This window comes from Geotrypetes seraphini, chromosome 12 (assembly GCF_902459505.1).
Source record: "Geotrypetes seraphini chromosome 12, aGeoSer1.1, whole genome shotgun sequence".
NCBI classification, from domain to species: Eukaryota; Metazoa; Chordata; class Amphibia; order Gymnophiona; family Dermophiidae; genus Geotrypetes; species Geotrypetes seraphini.
Window position 1 is genome coordinate 114,220,295 of NC_047095.1, and position 20,372 is coordinate 114,240,666.

A 20,372-nucleotide genomic window follows, 5' to 3' on the forward strand; every position below is an offset into this window, starting at 1 on the left:
AGACACTGCCCTGAGGTCGGGGACTTCCAAAACCCCGACAAACTGGCACCCGGGCAGTCCTCTAAAAGGAGGTTTTCCATGACGTTTGGTAGCCTTCGCCTAGATTTGTAGCTAGACGGATTATAAATAATTTTAAATAAATAAATAAACCCGACTTGTATTCACATTGTGTCCCTATACATGAAAAAGGCTGGAGACCACTGCCATGGTGTCTAGTGAGACTCCCCTCTCCAACATAACCCCTTCTCTTCTAATTTAAAAAAAACCAACCTGCAGTCTAGCGCCCCCCCCCCCCCACATACTTCTCCAACCCCGAGCCCTCCCCTCCCAGAGGGTGTACTTTGAATAAGTAGCGGCATTGCACTTTCTCCAAAGGCATCTCACCGCCGTGAGCAACAAGAATGTCAACATGCTCCTCGCGACCCCGTCATCTCTCCTGCTGACATCACTTCCTATGCGTGGGTGGTGATGGGGTAATTTTCATCCCACACCGTGTCATCAGTGACCCCATCCCCCCCCCCCCTTAACACACACACACATATTCAGCAACTGTCATTCACTCGTTCCTCCCATCCCCGGTCTCACCAAGAAGCCTCTCATTCATGCACAGTCTCTCCCTTATTTCCAGCTGATGTCTTTCACCCAGTTCCTACCCCCCCCCCCCTTCACTGCTCCAGTGCCAAAAGTTTGCAGGGCACAGCCCGTGTCGACTGAGATTTCTCTCCAGTTGGAGGTCAACTTGAACCGCTGAGCCATAGCCTGGAGAGGTATTGTTTCTGTCAGGGAGAAGAGAGATCGCAAAGCTGGATTTGATCTTTGCGAGCAAACAATCTCCAGGTACGAGCTGCTCACAATTCAGTTCGTCTGTCTTTCTGTCTCTTTCTCGCCTTTATCTGTTGACTTTTCTTTTTCTGAGTGACTCTTTGGGAGCTTGAAATTGACATGGGTGTACTGCAGAGCAGGGTGCAAGAATGATGAAAAGGGAGGTAAAATCAGAAACAGAAAACAATCCAGCAGGTTTAACCTTTTCCTTTTGTAATAAATTTTACGTTACCCTGGTTCCAATCGTAATTATTTTAGCAAAGTTTTTTTGTATTATTCACCGTTATCATTTATGGCTATTGTAAACATAATGTAAATAAGTCATAAGTCTGTAAATTCAAATATTTTGTGTTCCTGGCTCTTTATTAGTCCGTACAGACCGTTTATCCACGATGGCGACGACATTTTTTGGAATGTCCCGTCAACCGGGATACACGATAGGAAAAGGTTAAGGGATCTTCATGTCTACCTCTGTTCCCCAATAGTTGTTTTCCGGCTACTCAATAACTTGTAACAATGTATAGGGCACTTTTTACTAAGCTGCACTAGCGGTTTTAGCACGCGCTGCATTGCCGTGCACGCTAGACGCTAATGCCAGCGTTAGTCCGTGGCGCAGGGTTACCACGCGCGGCAAAGCTATTTTTTTTTAAAATTAGGATTTTATATACCACCTATCAAGGTTATCTAAGCGGTTTTTACAATCAGGTATTCGAGCATTTTCCCTGTCTGTCCTGGTGGGCTCACAATCTATCTAATGGACCTGGGACAATGGGGGGATTAAGTGACTTGCCCAGGGTCACAAGGAGCAGTGCGGGGTTTGAACCCACAACCCCAGGGTGCTGAGGCTGTAGATCCAACCACTCCGCCACACACTCCTCCTTAGTAAAAGGAGCCCATAGCCTTAAAATCAAAAATAGAAAACAATCCAGCAGGGGTTTTTTCATTATTTTTTTGTATTTATTTATTCATTTGTTACAATTCCATAACAAAAAAACAAAAAAAATAAGACTATCAACTTCAAACATAGCATACAACTGCTCATCAAATAAGGTCCAAGGCAATAATTTATCAATGATCAAGTCCACATTATTAAGTGGCCAAGAGTGGCAGCACTTTAAAAGAAAAAAAAAAAAAAAGAAGGTATATAACGTCTGGCAGGCAAAGAGATGTGGCACATTCTTTAAATCATCAATTATCCTCTCCAGTAAGTGAATAATATTTTTAAAGAAACTATCTGCAAAGGTTTGCCTCTAAGGGGTCCTTTTATCAAGGCGCGGTAGCAGTTTAACTAAACCGCCTGCCGCGCTAGTACCTAACGCCTCCATTGACGAGGGGTTAGGATTTTAGCTGGCCGCGGGGGTTATGAAATGTCTGACGCGCTAACCCCGCTAGCGCGGCTTGATAAAAGGACCGCCAAGAAAATCTTCTAACTGGGCTGGGGCCAGAAGCACATATTTGTCACTTGCAAATGAAATAAGGCACTTTACAGGAGAATTTTAAGAAAAAGGGTCGCGCCTATCGCCTAGGCCTAAGCAATAGAAACTGCTTCCTCTTTATCTGGGTCTGCTTTGAAACATCGGGGAAATATTAACACTCAGCCACAAAACAGAGCTTGTTTGTTAATAAAGTATAATTTCAAAACAGCTTGGTTCTCTAGTTCTGTTTTGAAAGCTACCAAGAGTGTAGCACGTTTTGCGATTGTGTCCTTGGATGAATCTAGAAAATGAGACAAATCCAGACTATCTGGCGATACTAGTTTATCTATTTCCCCTTCATCTACCACCTCCTTAGAAGCCCTCAGAATATAAAAGAGATTATCAGGTTCAAAAGTATCCACATTAGAGTACAGGTAGTTGTCGACTTACGATCGCAATTGGTTCCGACTGATAGGTCTTAAGTTGATTTGGTTGTAAGTCGGCCTATGTACTGTACTAACTATTTTTTACCCCTCCCTGCTTACCTTTTCCCTGCTGGTCCAACGGTGTATCCTGCCTAAGCCCCTCCTGCCAATGTCAGAAGCCAGCAGCGCACCCGGACCGGCATGCGCAGGAGCAAGCTTTTAGAACTCCCGTTCTGCGCCGCTGACTGAAACACTGCCGTAAGTTCTCACGGGACTTGTGGTTCTCACGGTTGTGTGGTTCAAACAGTTGTAAGGAAGAGGTTACATCCTCAGCCTTGGAGGGCGCCTCCTAATCTCCCAACAGAACTTCATAGCTGGCTCCCCTGAAGAGAGGGAAGCAGACTGTATACCTAAAGTTACCTGCTCTTCTAACCATGGCAGAGAAGAAACCAGCTTCTCTAAAGAAACTCTGCCAAAGCATGGGGGTTTTATACAGAAAGTTTCATTTTCTTCCAAGACCATCCCCTGGCTGAAAATGCACCACCCTATTGGAGCAAATATGCTATTTATCTAGCCTACCCATATTTCACAACTGCCTAGTAGAAACATAGAAACATAGAAAGATGACGGCAGAAAAGGGCCACTGCCCATCAAGTCTGCCCACTCCATTTACCCACCCTATTAAGTCTGAGTGCTAATGACTTAGTTCCTTAACTCGACCGTCGCAGGGATCCCACGTGGATGCAGGTACAGGTAAGTCAAGTAATTCAATAAACAGACACCACGGCAGAATGGCTTCCAAAATCAAAATAAAGGTTTATTTAGGCCACCGGCTAGATAAGTTTCAGAACTTGTGTTATGTTTCACACGGAACAAATAATGCTCATGAAATAACATCCAGTACTGGAGCAATTCAAAAATGAAAACCAAAAGAATAGCCTTATAAATGCCTTACAAACCCTAGGTATTTTTGGCTATACCTTCCAGCAGCTGTTAATGGCTGTGCTGATTTATCCCAGAGAGTGGTAGAAAACTGGAACATAAGAACATATAAGCATAAGAACATAAGCAATGCCTCTGCCGGGTCAGACCCGAGGTCCATTGCGCCCAGCAGTCCGCTCACGCGGCGGCCCAACAGGTCCAGGACCTGTGCAGTAATCCTCTATCTATACCCCTCTATCTCCTTTTCCAACAGGAAATTGTCCAATCCTTTCTTAAACCCCAGTACCGTACTCTGCCCTATTACGTCCTCTGGAAGCGCATTCCAGGTATCCACCACCCGCTGAGTAAAGAAAAACTTCCTAGCATTTGTTTTGAATCTATCCCCTTCCAATTTTTCCGAATGCCCTCTTGTTCTTTTATGTTTTGAAAATTTGAAGAATCTATCTCTCTCTACTTTCTCTATGCCCTTCAGGATCTTGTAGGTTTCTATCATGTCTCCTCTGAGTCTCCGCTTTTCCAGGGAGAAGAGCTCCAGCCTCTCCAATCTTTCAGTGTATGAAAGGTTTTCCATGCCCTTAATCATTCGTGTTGCTCTCCTCTGGACCCTCTCAAGTATTGCCATATCCTTCTTAAGGTACGGTGACCAATACTGAACACAGTACTCCAGGTGCGGGCACACCATTGCCCGATACAACGGCAGGATGACTTCTTTTGTTCTGGTCGTAATACCATTTTTAATAATACCCAACATTCTGTTTGCCTTCTTCGCGGCTGCTGCGCATTGCACCGTTGACTTCATTGTGGTATCCACCAGTACACCCAAATCTCTTTCAAGGTTACTTTCCTCTAATACTAATCCCCCCATTTGGTAGCTGAACATCGGGTTTTTTCTCCCTATATGCATGACTTTGCATTTCCCTACATTGAATTTCATCTGCCATTTATTCGCCCACTCCTCCAGTTTGTTTAGGTCCCTTTGTAGGTCCTCACACTCTTCCGTAGTTCTAACCCTTCTACAGAGTTTAGTGTCGTCCGCAAATTTTATAACTTCACAATTCGTCCCCGTTTCCAGGTCATTTATAAATATATTGAACAGCAGCGGTCCAAGTACAGACCCCTGCGGAACTCCGCTCGTGACTTTCCTCCAGCCCGAGTAGTGACCCTTCACTCCAACCCTCTGTCTCCTGCCTGCCAACCAGTGTTTGATCCATCTGTGTACGTCCCCTTCCACCCCGTGGTTCCACAGCTTCCTAAGTAGCCGCTCATGGGGTACCTTGTCAAAGGCCTTTTGGAAGTCAAGGTAAATGATGTCTACAGGTTCCCCTTTGTCCAACTGGCTGTTTACCCCCTCAAAGAAGTGCAGTAAGTTTGTTTGGCACGATCTTCCCTTGCAGAAGCCATATTGGCTCGCTTTCATCAGCCCATTTTTTTTGATGTGCTCACAGATGCTGTCCTTTATCAGTGCTTCTACCATCTTGCCTGGAACCGATGTCAAACTTACCGGCTTATAGTTTCCCGGGTCTCCTCTTGACCCCTTTTTAAAGATAGGTGTAACATTTGCTATCTTCCAGTCCTCCGGAATCTCTCCAGTTTTCAAGGATAGGTTGCAAACTCGTTGGAGTATTCCCGCTATCTCATTTCTTAATTCTTTTAGTACCCTAGGGTGGATTCCGTCCGGGCCTGGGGATTTGTCGCTTTTCAATCTATCTATCTGTTGGAGGACCTCCTCATGGCTCACCTCTATTGCTGACAGTTTTTCTTCTTGGTCACCATGGAAGATCACGTCAGGTTCCGGTACACTGGATGTGTCCTCGCTTGTGAAGACTGATGAGAAGAATTTGTTTAACCTGTCGGCTACCTCTTTTTGCTCTTTCAAAGTCTGTCATAGGGGAAAACACCCTCCAGGGATTCAAGACAAAGTTAGACAAGTTCCTGCTGAACCGGAACGTACTCAAGTAGGGCTAGTCTCAGGACGTTGGTCTTTGACCAGAGGGCCGCCGCATGAGCGGACAGCTGGGCACGATGGACCACTGGTCTGATCCAGCAGCGGCAATTCTTATGTTCTTCCCTGGGGGGAAGAACCCCTGGGGGGCCCTGGACAGGCATAGCTTCTGGAACTTTCTTCTTCTTGAAGTTTCCATTCTTCACACGGGTACATCAGTATCAGTGCCTCAGCGCATTAGCCTGGCATCTCTTTATCAGTTCTTAGGTTCCCAGATGGAGTGTCCTGCTGACTTGCATTTCCTTTCAGCACTGTTGAATAGCTCATTGTCTTTACAGCTCTATTTTGTGTCTTTGAGAAACTCTTCACAGCAAGAAATCTACACACTCACATGCCACACGTTAGCATTTTGAGCATCTGAACTGAAACCAGTTTGTATAAGCCCGGACTTCAGCAACTCCAGCAAAATGCAGGAATAGGTCTCACAACGTGTAAAAGTCTCCCATAATCTCTATCTCAACCTCTAGGCTGATGACTCCCAGATCTACCTCTCTGTGCCAGCCAAATATCTCTATTGGAACCCAAACCAGAGTCTTTGCCTGTCTGACATTGCCACCTGGATGTCTCACTGACATCTAAAATTGAATATGGCTGAAACAGAGCTGTTCATCTTCCCGCCTAAATCCACCTCTCCCCTCATTCTCCATCTCTGGGGACAATTCTCTCATCCTTCTTGTTTTGTCTGCTCGTAATCTTGGGGTCATCTTTGACTGCTCTCTCTCTTCTTCACCATCCAGATCCAACATATCACAAAACCTGCTTCTTCCTGTATAATATTACCAAAATCTGACCCTTCCTCTCTGAGTACACTACCAAAACACTTATCCAAGCCCTCATCACCTTGCACTTAGATTACTGCAACTTGCTACTCTCAGGCCTTCCGCTTAGCCATCTCGCTTCCCTCCAATCTGTCCAGAATTCGGCTGCACGACTTATATTCTGGGATAGCCACTATACTCACAATACCCCTCTCCTAAAGTCACTTCATTGGCTTCCCATCCATTTCTGAATGCAACTCCTCTTACTGACCTACAAATGCACTCACTGAGCTGCCCCTTATTATCTCTCTTCACTTATCTCCCCCTATGATCCCCTGCGTAAGATCTGCTCAGCTGGTAAATCCCTCCTATCTGTGCCCTTATCTTCAACTGCCAACTCCGGACTCCATAAGAACATAACATAAGAACATAAGCAATGCCTCTGCCGAGTCAGACCTGAGGTCCATCGTGCCCAGCAGTCTGCTCATGCGGCGGCCCAACAGGTCCAGGACCTGTGCAGTAATCCTCTATCTATACCCCTCTATCCCCTTTACCAACAGGAAATTGTCCAATCCTTTCTTAAACCCCAGTACCGTACTCTGCCCTATTACGTCCTCTGGAAGCGCATTCCAGGTGTCCACCACCCGCTGAGTAAAGAAAAACTTCCTAGCATTTGTTTTGAATCTATCCCCTTCCAATTTTTCCATCCCTTCTACTTTGCTGCACCATGTGCTTGGAACAAGCTACCTGAATCCCTATGGTGGGTTCCATCTCTTGCAGTGTTCAAGGCCCAGTTAAAAGCTCACCTCTTCGAGAGTGCTTTCGACTTCTAACTCCTCTCACCTTGGGTTTTGCATTACTTCCTGTAACTAGATGACAGAGCAGAGGGAAGGCCCTGGCAGAATTAGCCACAAGCAGCCTATTTACAGCGCTGTTTCTGCCAACTGGCTGCTGCCGCAGCTCTGGGAGGCCCACAGGTATGTCTGATCTCAAGGGGATGGGGGTTCGGTAGGAAGGAGAGAGGCCAGACCCATGCGGAGGAGAAGGGGGACAGGGATGCTAGACCACAATTTTTTTGGGGGGGAGAGAGAACATGGATGCTAGGCCCATGGTGAGGGGGAGAAAAGGAGGGGACATGGTTCCCAAACTGCAAATAGGGGAGGAGAGAGGAGGGGGACATGGATCCTGGACTGCAAGTGGGTAGGGAAGAGGAGGGGGATATGGATGCTAGACCTGCAGGGGGAGGAGGAAGCATGGATGCTGGACCCGTAAGTAGAGGGGAAAGGGGGTGAGAAGGAAACGAAGGCTAGAAAGGTTCGTGAGAAGGAAGAGATGCTTGACCCGAGAGAGAGAGAGAGAGAGATGCTAGACCAGGGAGAGTAGGAAATGGATTCAGGGTGCAAGCGAGAGAGGTGGTGGGTGGGGTTGGGGTGGGGATGTTAGAAGTTGCATTTTAAGGAATGTCACATCAGCACCATTAGTGACACATTGGCTTGAATTAGGCCACACCATCAAGGATTTGAAATTTTTCATCTACAGGACTTTTCAGCAAAGCTGGAGAGGTGGTAACATTGATCGCCTATTACTACAAGCAGAGCAAAGAACTATCTTTGATATAAACACGATTTCACCAGCAGGTTTAAATACAGAGTTAGAATTGATACATTTCTTATATCTCATCATATTGTGTATTCTTTCTTTGTCATTCATATTCATTATGTGTTTTCCATTTATTGTGGATTCATACTTATGTTATGCTCTGTGGGTCTTTGCAATCACATTTGCCTTTGCTGTGGGTATCTATTTTTTCTTTATTGACCATATTATGATGCAAGATTTTTTGGTTTGTTGGCATCATTACATATTATATCATGCCTTATGTTTCAAGTTTCAAGTTTTTATTAGTATTTGATGGATCGCTTATTTAATTTACTAAGCGATGTACAACTTTATAAAAACAGGGTTGTGGATACAGAAAAAGTAACTTCAGACTTACAAAATAAGACTAACATGAATCATAGAGGATAGGGGGGAAAAGTTACAATTCCTTGTTAGAGTGAAAAAACAGGAGGGAAGTAAACCAGAGGGAGGGTAAAATAACAAAAAAAACCCTAAGATTTTTGGTTATTGGTCAGTAAGTGAAAAGATAAGTTTTTAAGATTTTTTTAATTTTTTAAATTCCCTTTTTAACATTTCCTTTTCAATATCAGTTTCGGGCCTATCTTTATTTAACTCTATTAGAACCTACAATTGATTCTATCACTCTCACAGTTCATGTAATAGACAACATACATCAGAGCATACCAAGTCCTTCTACCATATAGCCAATACTTTTATGGTATGTCTTCAGTCTTCATCATTATTTCTGGCATAACAATTATACACACTGATTTGTATTTTTTTTTTTTTTAAATTTCCCTTTTTTAAAAATATTGCTTTTGTTATCATTTACATTTGATTTTGTTTAGCACTTTAGATAATAGATCACCCTCTCCACATGGTTTCTCCCATTCAACTCTACAACCAATAGAATCTTCCCACATAACACAAGCTAGTACAGTGGTATCTCGGTTTGCGAGTGTTTTGCAAGACGAGCGAAACACTCAGCAAACTTTTAACTCGCAAACCGAGCACTGCCCCGATCAACGAGCACTTAAAGGGGATTCCTCTTCCGTCTTCCGGCCAGCCTTCTACATTGGGTGCCTTCTGCAGGTTGGAGGACCTCTGTCTGGGCCTGCGCGGCCAGGTGCTGTCCCGCCTGCGCGTTGCGTGTGACACGTGTGCGTGTCATGTATGGCGTGTGGGTGGGGTGGCGCTCGGCTGTATGGGCTCGGGTGGGGGCTCTCCAGCATGCGAGGGGCATCCGACGTGGAGGGCTGGCCGGCTGGAGGAGGCATCCCTCTGAAGGCACTGCGAGGTTCTCCGGCGGCTGGCATCCCCTCCTTGAAGCGGCACTGTGGGGTTCTCCAGCGGCTGGCATCCCCCCCCCCCGAAGTGGCACTGTGGGGTTCTCCGGCGGCTGGCATCCCCCTCCCCGAAGCGGCACTAAGGGGTTCTCCGGCGGCTGGCATCCCCCCCCGAAGCGGCACTGTGGGGTTCTTCTTCAGATGACCCACGGAAGAGGCAGACGGAGGAGATGGTACTGCAGCACCTGGCACCCAACAGATATTGACCCCGGGTTCTAGAACGAATCGTTGCTGTTGCCACTATTTTCTATGGGGAACTTTGTTTTGATAAACGAGCATTTTGGATTACGAGCATGCTCCTGGAACGGATTATGCTCGTAATCCAAGGTACCACTGTATTTAGTTTCAGTCTCCACACTGGATTCTCTTCTTAGCATTTTTTTGCTACTTCAGCTTGTCTGCGGTGTTCTTTGCTCACATGGTAAGTTTTTTGGACTTGTTTCATTATAATGTTTTAGCATATTATAGTTTTTTTTAGCATTTTATTTTACATTTTTAAGTTAAATCATGTGTCTAGTGGTGTTTTTATACGCTCCTTTTGGCTATCTGGTGTGTCTTACTTCTGTTTCAGTTTTGAATTTATAGAAGTATATTTTTTAACTTAAATTTCCGTCAACTTGTAATTACACTAGAGCAGGGTTGCCCCCACTTTTTGGGTTTGCGAGCTATTTTTAAAATGACCAAGTCAAAATGATCTACCAACAATAAAATTTAAAAAAACACAAAGCACACTGTACGCAGAGAAAATGTTAATTATCATTTATATTCTGGGTTTTTTTTCAAAGAGATCAAGGCAGATGACTTTATACAATATCACTTCAGTAACAACCATACAAAAATAGACAAATATACCCCCTCCCTTTTTACTAAACCACAATAGAGGTTTTTAGCGCAGGGAGCTGCGCTGAATGCCCTGCACTGCTCTCGATGCTCATAGGCTCCCTGCGCTAAAAACCACTATTGCGGTTTAGTAAAAAAATAGTGCAAAATATAGACAGCAGATATAAATTCTCAAAATGGCCACATTTTGATCACTAAATTGAAAATAAAATCATTTTTCCTACCTTTGTTGTCTGGACATTATTCAAATCTTGTTGGCCCCAGGCTCTGGTTGTCTTCTGATAACTTGCTTGCCATGGTCTCCTTCTTTTTATTTCTCTGTGCTAACCATCCATCTTCTATCTCTGTCCTCCCCTTCCATTTCCCTTCCCTCCCCTGGAAGTCTGGCATCTTTCCTTTTTTTCATCTCCATCCACAGATCCACCCTTCTCAACTACCCTTTCATCGAGCATCTCTCCCTCCTTCCCCACAAACCCCAGGGTCCACCATCTCTCCCTTTCTTTTCCCAACTACCCTCCTATCTAGTATCTCTTTCTCCCCCTCCACATCATTCCTTGTGTCCAACTTCTCTCCTTTTTTGTTCCTTCCCTCCCTAAATCCACCATCTCTCTCCCACTCCTCTGTTTTTAGACCCATTATTTCTTCCCCCCAAAGTCTGGCATATGCACGACTCTTTGAACCCCCCTTCCCTCCCTCCCTCCCTCTGTCCGTGTATTTCTACACCAGGGCCCCGAAGGCTTGCACCCCACCCCTTGAAGCCCTGCTTGTCCCCCTTAAGGTCTGCACCCCCCCAAAGGCCTGCACATTCCCCTCTGAAGGCCTGCACTACCCCTTGAAGGCCTGTCTAGTAATTTGATAGCTAAGATTGTCCTGCTGTCTTAGAACCAAGTCATTTTATTCTCTTATTTTAACTGCATTATTCTATGTGTTCATGTCCTATTATGGTTTCTTCATGTTTGAATACGATGTCTTTTTTATATAGTTTAAAGACAATAGACTGTTTTCAGTCCAATTCTTTATATTTGAGGTTGCAAACCATTGGTATGTATAATGTCTTCTCATCATTACATTGTGTCATTACATTGTGCCACATATCTCTTCATGTTTTCAAAATCAGACACGCACCATGGTTTCTTCATTCTATTAACTTTTCATTCTTATGCCTTCTCTTAGGCACCTTATAGATTCCTGTGCTTAAGTTTATGCTCTAATTCACACCTATGGCACTTTTTCCTCTCATGTCTCTTGTCGATGTTTCAAGCCTCTGTATATAGCATGTCACACTTGGCTCACTTGTTTTATCTTGCAGTCGAGTATAGACACTAATATGCATGCTCCAGATTGGCATCACAGTCACTTCTTATTTTTCTATCTTTCTCTTTATCATTATTCATCATTACCTCTTCCTTTTAGGACCTCTGAGGAAGGCGTGTTTGCCGAAACACGGACCGTGTAGGGTCCGGTTGGATTTTTATCACAGTATTTTTTATCATTGTACTTTTCAAATTGAATTTTCGTGGTTTTATATGTCAGTGTTTAATAAATTATCTCCAGAACATCTGTATCCACAGTTTTTGTTTATATCGGTGGATTGTTTTCACTGTGGATCATTGGGTCTCCCCATTTTTCTTTGTTGTGTTGCATAGTTCAACCATAATGTAACCATGGGTTACAAAATACATTTGAAATATGTTATAGTTACCCAGGGCAGAAGACCTGATAGAAGTTTTTTTCTAATATTTTAAAATGAAAAGTTTTTTTGTTGTTAGCCAGCAAAATTAATGCTGTATTTGCCTGATTGACAGTAAGAATTCTAGAATGCTGATGTCTGCATCAGGTCTGATGATCTCATGTAGAAGCGGCAGTGCTGGTCAGGATTCTAAAACTGCCAGAGAGGGCAGTTGGGGAGTGATCAGTTTGGAAGACAGGTTGGTTTGGGGGTTGCTTGAGAATAGTTTAAGATACATCGTGGGTGGAAAAAGTTTAGGGAATTTCAATTATCCATTCTTTTTCTATGGGTAGTTATTAAAAAAATAAAGAAACAAATATAATTTTCAGGGTGATAGGGTTTTGCTTCCTTTGATTTTTTTAGTTAGGAAGTAGGTACGCTGTTGATTAGAGCTGAATCTCCATAGAGGAAAGAAGAAGCGCTGATACCCAACGGCTGTGTAAATAAAACAACGGAACCCTGTGAGGAAAAAATTTACATCTGAACTCTGTGAGGATAAAATTATTTGAGAGGACTAAATTTTTTGAGGAAAACTTTATTTGAGATCTTATTCTAAAGTTATTTAGATATATATACTTTTTGTTAGAGTTGTAACAATAAACCAACAAAAACTTTTATTCCTTGTATTTTTTATTTAGGGTAATTTTATATATATATATTTTTTTTGAATATATTTTTATTGAATGAACCAATATGTTAACTTTTCCCTCTTTTTGTTATAATTCTTACTTTTTTTGGTTAGGCAACCGGATCTTTTCCAGATAAGCCCCGCCACTAATGGAAAAAGTGGATGCGCCGAAAGTTAAGCCCCGCCACCTTTTGCCAGCGCACGCAACCTTAACCAGTGAAGTTCTCAGCACAACGGCCCCACAACGCGGCGCGATGTGTAGAAAGTAAAGTGGGGGGGTTCCCCCCCCACACCCCCCATCGGAGCACCCAAAAAAGATTATAAAAAAAGAGGATATGAAACTTAACATTATAAAAAAATAGGATAAACTGTCGACCATTTTTTTAAGGGCTCCGACGGGGGGCTTAGGGGGAACCCCCCCACTTTACTTTCTACAGATCGCGCCTCTTTTTTATAATCTTTTTTGGGTGGCGGGGGTTAACTTTTTGGCGAGGCTTATCTGGAAAAGATTCAGGTAACTTAATACCAAAGGTTAAGAGAGTGGGAATTGGGAGTTCAAAGAGGGAGGGGTTACAATAAGTGTAGGTGAAAGGCAAGTAAGTAAATATGCATGCACTATAAATATGATTCATGGTTTGTGGTTTATTCATGTATGTCTTTTTTTTCTTCCTCCCTTTTCTCTCCTTGATGCTCTATATCTCAATATGTCTCCCTCTTCCTATTCCTCTTTTTAAATCTTTTTTCCTTCTTCCTCTCTTCTCTTTCTGCTACCATATCCATGTTTCTTTCTTTTTCCATGTCTTTTTCTTTATTTACTTAAAAAAAAAACTTGTCTGCCTTTTATTCATGATTCCCTCTCCCCTCCTCTGTATTCCTATGTCAGTCATCCTCCATCACTCCTTCTTCGTGCTTTTCAGGAAGAATGCCTAGAAGATCCACCATTTTCAAGCTTTGCTTCCTGGTTTATACCTCATGGTATGCAGGCTGGAAACTTTTCAGTCTCTCTGGTCAACAGTTTATGAGAAGGCCCCTGAAGTCCCAGCTCCTCATTCTTTCCTCCTGGAGATCTGGATCTTCCTTTGTGGGTCAGCTTTTCAATCAGAGCCCAGACGTCTTCTACCTCCTAGAACCCACCCGGCATGTCTGGACTATATTTTCCAGGAGGAGCCCAAATTTCATTCAAGCACCTATGAGAGACCTTTTGAGGGCCATTTTCTCCTGCAACATGTCAGCCTTTGAGCCCTATATACAGAAACATCAATTTGTCTCCAACCTCTTTGGCTGGAAAGAAAGCCGGGCCCTGTGTTCTCCACCAGTGTGCAATGCCTTGCTGCGCTCTGATTTCATTGACAGGCCGAAGTGTATGCACATTTGCCACCAGAGCCCCTTTGAGAAGATGGAAGAGGCCTGCAGGACCTACAGCCATGTAGTGGTAAAGGTAGTACGGTTCTTGAACCTGCCAATACTCTATCCACTCCTGAAGGACCCTTCATTGAACCTGAAGATCATCCATCTAGTAAGAGACCCTAGGGCTATCCTTTCATCACGAGAGTACTTACCTGGTTTGAATGTTGATGACACTATTATCAGCCGGGCACAGAACTCCAGTAGGAACATCAGTGTGGTCATGCAAGAGATCTGCCAGGCCCAAGTTCAGATTTACAAGGCAGCCTCACAGAACCCTCCTCCATTCCTCAAGGACCGCTATCTTATGGTACGCCATGAAGACCTGGTGAGGGACCCTTTGGCCTACCTTAGAGAGTGGTATGACTATGTAGGCCTCAGCATCACTCCCAAGCTAGAGTCTTGGGTCTATAACATCACCCATAGAGCCATCTCAAATGACAGAGGCTTCATGCATTTCTCTGGAGACTCACTGAAGATTGCCCAGAAGTGGAGAAAGAAGCTGAGCTTCCAGAAGGTGAAAGAAGTACAGGAGCTCTGCAAGCAGGAAATGGACATGTTTGGCTATCAGCGGGTATGGTCTGAGGAGCACCTGAAGAACATGTCACTGGAACTGGTGTTGCCCCAGGGAATGTATTAAAATAAGGACAACATCTCTTTTTTTTTTTTATTATAAATTCTTTATTCATTTTCAAAATTACATTAAGTGTAAAATATATTAATTCACAGTAACAATAACTACATCACTTATAAACAATCATTGGTACATTATATAAATTTTTATCCCTTCCCCTTTCCCATCCCTCCCATCCATATATTCCATTATTATATAATATATGTAATAATAAAATACCCCCCTCCCTACATCCTGAACTGATAAATAAAAGGGAAATAATTTTACTTAATCCTTACAATATTTTGTTAATGGTTTCCACACATCCTGAAATTTCTTAAAGTAAGGACAACATCAACAAACAAGATTCCTACATGTCACAAGCATTTCCTAGTTTGAAGGTAGACCAGGCTTATCGAATCATCACATTAATAACCCTGGAAAGTTGGGAGTTATGATGTATGAAACACAAACTGTGGTGGATTATAGACAGGGAGTATGACTTTTATGTTCACCACAGGTTCGATATTCAAAGCGATTTAGCCGGTTGCTGACCCGTTAAATCACTTGGTTAGGGCTACCTGCTAATATTCAGTGACACTTAACTGGCTAAGTGCCACTAAATATCAAAGCTAGTGCCAAACTCATAGCCAGTTAAGTTGGCAGCATTCCGGGGGCAGAGTTAGCACTTGGCCACTTAAGTGCTAATATTCAGCCCTTACAACTAAAGCTTTTGTCACTGCATATCTGTGCATTGCTCCCTAGGATTGTTCCCCATCTAACTGTAATGATAGCAAGCATAAGAATAGTTAACTCATTATCAGGTCTTATATTTATAGTTGATACATCTTCTTGCTGGTGCCTTGTGACGCCTTTAGAAAACGACCTCTCTCAAGTACACAAATGTCTCAGGTCCTTCACTGAAGGCAAAGCCAGACGAGAGTCTCGGTTGTGTAAGGTATGCGCCACTCAGCCCTGTAGACCAGATAACTCGGAGGAGACCCTGTTATCATTCTGAAATTGTAGTCAACCGAATTTTGGGTTTGTTCCTGGCACCGAAACCAGAGCAAAATTTGGGGTCAGTCATACTTCAGTTTCAGCTGAAAACGCCAAGTGTAGCTGAAACTCCTCTATTGACCACTCTCTGCCTGTCCCCGCCCCCATTCCTACTACTCCCATAGTGAGTTGTCCCAGGCCATCTATCCACCCCCCCAGGGAGAGAGCAGGTGCCACTGGGCTGGCTACTCCTCAGCCCTTAGCCTCAAGCGCTCCACCCTCCTGCTACCCAAAGGTCCTCCCCAGGCCTACCTTTAAATGCCTTGGTGATCTAGTAGGGGAAAGAGCAAGATCTAGCGGGGGCCAGATGCTTTTGCCCCTGCCAGTTCCTCAGTCAAAATGTTTGCCGGGCTTCCCATGGCAGCCTCTCAAGACTGCCAAGGGAGGTTCCGACAGCCATTTTGGCCAAGTATTTCAGGGCCGATCTCATTGCAGCTACTTTAGATTCACGGTTATGAATATTAATTTGTTTTGTGCTGGAAGTCTGTGTATTTCTTACTCCCCCTCCTTTTGTGTTTAGGCCTAACAATTATTAGTCTATTTAATTTTTAAATAATTTTATGTTTATGATTTGCACTCTAGGACTCCTTTCGTTTCATTCTTCCCCTCTTTAGACCTTTTTTGTGATTGTAAACTGCTTTGATATTGCAGTACGTATATTTGGCTGCCTTCTTGTTCCCATACACCTGTTTATATGAAGGACAGTGTTCTGTATTTCTTTCTCTTCCGCCCTGTTGAACGTGCTCCAGGGCGAAAGAAACAGAATCAATGCACACGCCTGAGAGACGGTTTCATTAAAAAGGTCATTTCCTGTCCTCTGAAAATTATTACTTCACTCTGATGCCAGGTTTGTGGTTTTTTCTGCGCACAAGAATGTGCTCATTCTACCAACATCCTGCACACGAGAGCCTTAAACGCTTCAAAAGCAAAAGTAATGTTCTTCCCCTGGAAAGAGGGAATAGCGCTAAACTTTCCAATTCTTCTCGATACCTCCCCCCTGGTCCATGCTGACTCTATTAAAATCTTAGGGGAACTAACCTTCCATAACCATATAACTTCTGTAATTAAATCATGTTTTTTCAAGCTGCGACTGATTCGCTCAATCTTTAAATTCTTAGAACCAAAATCCATTAACATTCTGGTACATTCATTAAATCATTGGGAAATTAGATTGCTGTAATAGCTTATTTGCAGGAGTACCCCAGAAAGAATGAAAACGTTTACAAAGAATTCAAAATGCCGCAATAAAATTAATCACAAAATCTAGAAAATACGACCACGTTACCCCCCTACTTCGAAATGCCCATTGGCTGCCAATTAATCAAATAATTTCTTACAAAATCTCTCATAACATTTAAAACAATTCATTCTATACTGCCTCAATTTATTGATAAATATCTTATCCCGTATGACCCACCCCGCAGTCTTAGATCATCTAATCGTAAATTGCCGACGGTCCCCTCCCTTCATATAATAGGAACCAAAAGGCCTGACATTTTCTCAGTCGTAGCCCCTCAACTTTGGAATACCCTACCAGCTCTTAGAGAAGAAGCTAATCTCGAACGTTTCAAAAGCCTACTCAAGAGTCATTTATTTAAAGAAGCTTTTAACATTTGATTTAAATTTTACAGGATCCTTTTTAACTCCCTTAAGGAATTAAGCAGCAAAGATCCCTTTCCTTTTGTTTTCTTGTTTTCCTTATTTGTCTTTCGTTCCTGTCCAAATTTTATTTCTAACCCTATTTCCTTTTGTCTCCCGTCTGTCTGTCTCATTTATCCCTTTTTATTATCAAGTTTCAAGTTTATTTAAAATTTCATATACTGTCCAATCAGCCTTCTAGACGGTATACACTGTCTTAAAAACATATATGAGACAACAGTACATCATTTAAAACAATAATAGTTATTAAAAACAATTTAAAAACAAACAAAACCAAACAGAAACAAAAAGGGAAACGGTAGATCTGCAATTATCAAGTAAAAAGAAAGAACATATGGGGAAAAAAACAAAAGAAGGGGTGTCAGGTAGAATAAAACTATGTAGCCCTCAAAAGGACCTTAAGGTCTCGAAAGCATCAAGAAAAAGAAATGGTTTTAATTTTGTCTTAAAATGGTGAAGAGTTGATTCTTCCCGTAAGTGGGCCGGAATATTATTCCAAAGAGATGGAGCGCTGACAGAGAAAAGGGTAGACCTTGTGGTGCTGATAAACTTCAAAGACGGGATAGATAAAAGATTTTTAGAAGATGATCTTAGTCTTGGAAGAACTATAGGGAATAAGATTATTAATACATTTGGGTTGACTATTTTATCTAGTTAAAGGTTAGTAAAAGAATTAGATAAGCGATTAAATCAAATTTTAATAAAACCTTGAAATCTTACACAGAGAAAGAAAACCAGGGAGAGAATGAAAAAGCGGCACAGAGAGAGAGGAAGAGAAAGAAGTAGAGTAAGAGAACCAGAGAGAGGCAAAGAGTGCAAGAAACAGAATAAAAGTAAGACATAAAGACAATGAAAGAGAGACAAAGGAATACTACTACTACTGTTAATGATTTCTGTAGCACTACCAGATGCACGCAGTGCAGAAGAAGAAAACAGTCCCTGCTCCAAAGAGCTTACAATCTAAACAGACAAGACAGACAAATAGGATGTCATGGAACAGTTAAGGGGAACGGTTAATCAGTGGGCTGGGTTGGAGGGCAGAGGAGTAGGGTTAAAGATTGAAAGCTATATCAAAAAGGTGAGTTTTAAATCTGCTTTTATAAAAGGGAAGGAGCCTGACGGACAAGAGGAATCGAGGGGGCACCTTTTATTGACAATGCCCTGACCAGTGCACAACAGTGCAATGGTTAAATCCAGCCCTACTTTGAGAAACGTGCTTCTAGCATTCAATCAAGATGTGATTTTTGGAACCTTTTTTTTTTTTCCTTCTTGTGAGAATGTCTTGCAGGAGACACCGAGTACTCAGGGTCATTGAAGCAAAAAAGCAGTGGGGGGGGGGGGGGAGTCCACCTAGACCCCCCCAGAAGAGGATTAAAGTGAAAACCAGTGAAAAGGGATCTGACCAGGCAAAATCTATGAGTAGAGCAAGAATTGGGACGTTGTTGACTTATTCTGTGCTTCACATTGTATGTGCTTACTTTTGGGGGGATGTCACTGAATAAAAGTTTTTAAAAAAATTAAAAATTTGCCTCCCGTCATCTAACATCCCAGTTTTTGGGAGCACAGATAGTGCACGAGCCTATACACAGAGGCATGAGTGCCAAGACAGAGAGTGCATAATGGGACTTGATTTGGAGGGATGCAGGCTGCAGTATTCACAGTGGCCACAAGGTGCCGCTCACATATCTCAGAAGAAAAAAAAGCTGTTTACAATATTTCATTTTCAATATTTGATTATATGGGCTTATAGTACAGTAAGTTATGACCTATTTTATTCCTTCATGATTATATTGACTGAACTTTTCTAGGATTTCTGGATGTTGTTTGTATCATTCCTTAAAACTCCAATAAAAATTTTGAACAAAAAAACAACAATATTTTCTTTTCTTTTTCATCCCTTTGGATTGTTTTAATTTTTTCCTTTTTCTCTTATTTCTGTTAAGATTGTTCAGCAAGCAGGTAAGCAACAGTGTTATCCAAATAAAGTTGCTTGGTCCCAAATATTCAGCAGAATTTGTCCAGATAACAGGATAAAATTATCTTCAACGGAGAGCCTGTCTTGGATATCTGTGTCCCGCCAGCTCTGAATACCTAGAGTTGCCAGATTTTGTCCTATAAAAAAAGAGGATGTGCGGCCCTGCCCCATTCCGCCTCCAGCTCCCAAACACTGGCCCACAACGCAAACCCTGTCTCTTCGGGGCCAGGCTTGGAGGGCATCTGCGCATGCGCAGATAACCTCCAGATGTGGCCCCTAGCTTGATGGTTTCCAAAACCTAAAGTCGAGATGTGCTTTGCCTCTTTATTCCCTGCTACAGTACATTCCAGCTGATAGTCACCCAGAGGCGGACAGTGGTTGGGTTTTGTTTTTTTTAAATGTTGACTGTCACTGGCAAAATTCGATGAATAGCAAAAAAAAAACCCAGATACTGTGAAAAACCAACTGGATATAATGAGAACATAAGAAGAAGAAAGAAGAAGTTGCCCCCGCTGAGTCAGACCAGAGGTCCATCTTGCTCAGCGGTCCGCTCCCGCGGCGGCCCATCAGGCCTAGTGCCTGAACAGTGGTCCCTGATTAATTTTGTAACTTACCTCTAATCCCATCCCTATAATCTACCTTTACTCTTATCTGTACCCCTCAATCCCTTTGTCTTCCAAGTACCTATCCAAAGCTTCTTTGAACCCCTGTAGCGGGCTCCTGTTTATCACATCCTCTGGTAGCACGTTCCATGTATCCACCACCCTCTGTGTGAAAAAGAACTTCCTGGCTTTTGTTCTAAACCTCTCCCCTTTCAATTTCTCTGAGTGCCCCCTTGTACTTATTGATCCCCTTAATTTGAAAAATCTGTCCCTGTCTATTTTTTCTATGCCCTTCATGATCTTGAAGGTTTCTATCATGTCTCCTCTAAGTCTCCGCTTTTCCAGGGAGAAAAGCCCTAGCTTTTTCAGTCTGTCAGTATATGAGAGGTCCTCCATGCCCTTTATTAGCTTAGTTGCTCTTCTCTGGACCCTCTCAAGTACCTCCATGTCCTTCTTGAGGTACGGCGACCAGAACTGAACACAGTACTCCAGGTGCGGGCGCACCATAGCACAATACAGTGGCAGGATGACTTCCT

At 42.9% G+C, this 20,372-nt stretch overlaps 1 protein-coding gene across 1 annotated transcript; it reads left to right on the forward strand.

Moving 5' to 3' along the window:
• The first annotated feature begins 763 nt into the window (after nucleotides 1-763).
• On the forward strand, nucleotides 764-14,695 carry LOC117346770 (carbohydrate sulfotransferase 5-like). Its single transcript, XM_033916850.1, has 2 exons — nucleotides 764-837; nucleotides 13,445-14,695. The coding sequence occupies exon 2, from the start codon at nucleotides 13,450-13,452 to the stop codon at nucleotides 14,569-14,571; it is 1,122 nt and encodes a 373-aa protein (XP_033772741.1). The 5' UTR covers nucleotides 764-837; nucleotides 13,445-13,449; the 3' UTR covers nucleotides 14,572-14,695.
• Nucleotides 14,696-20,372: the final 5,677 nt, after the last annotated feature.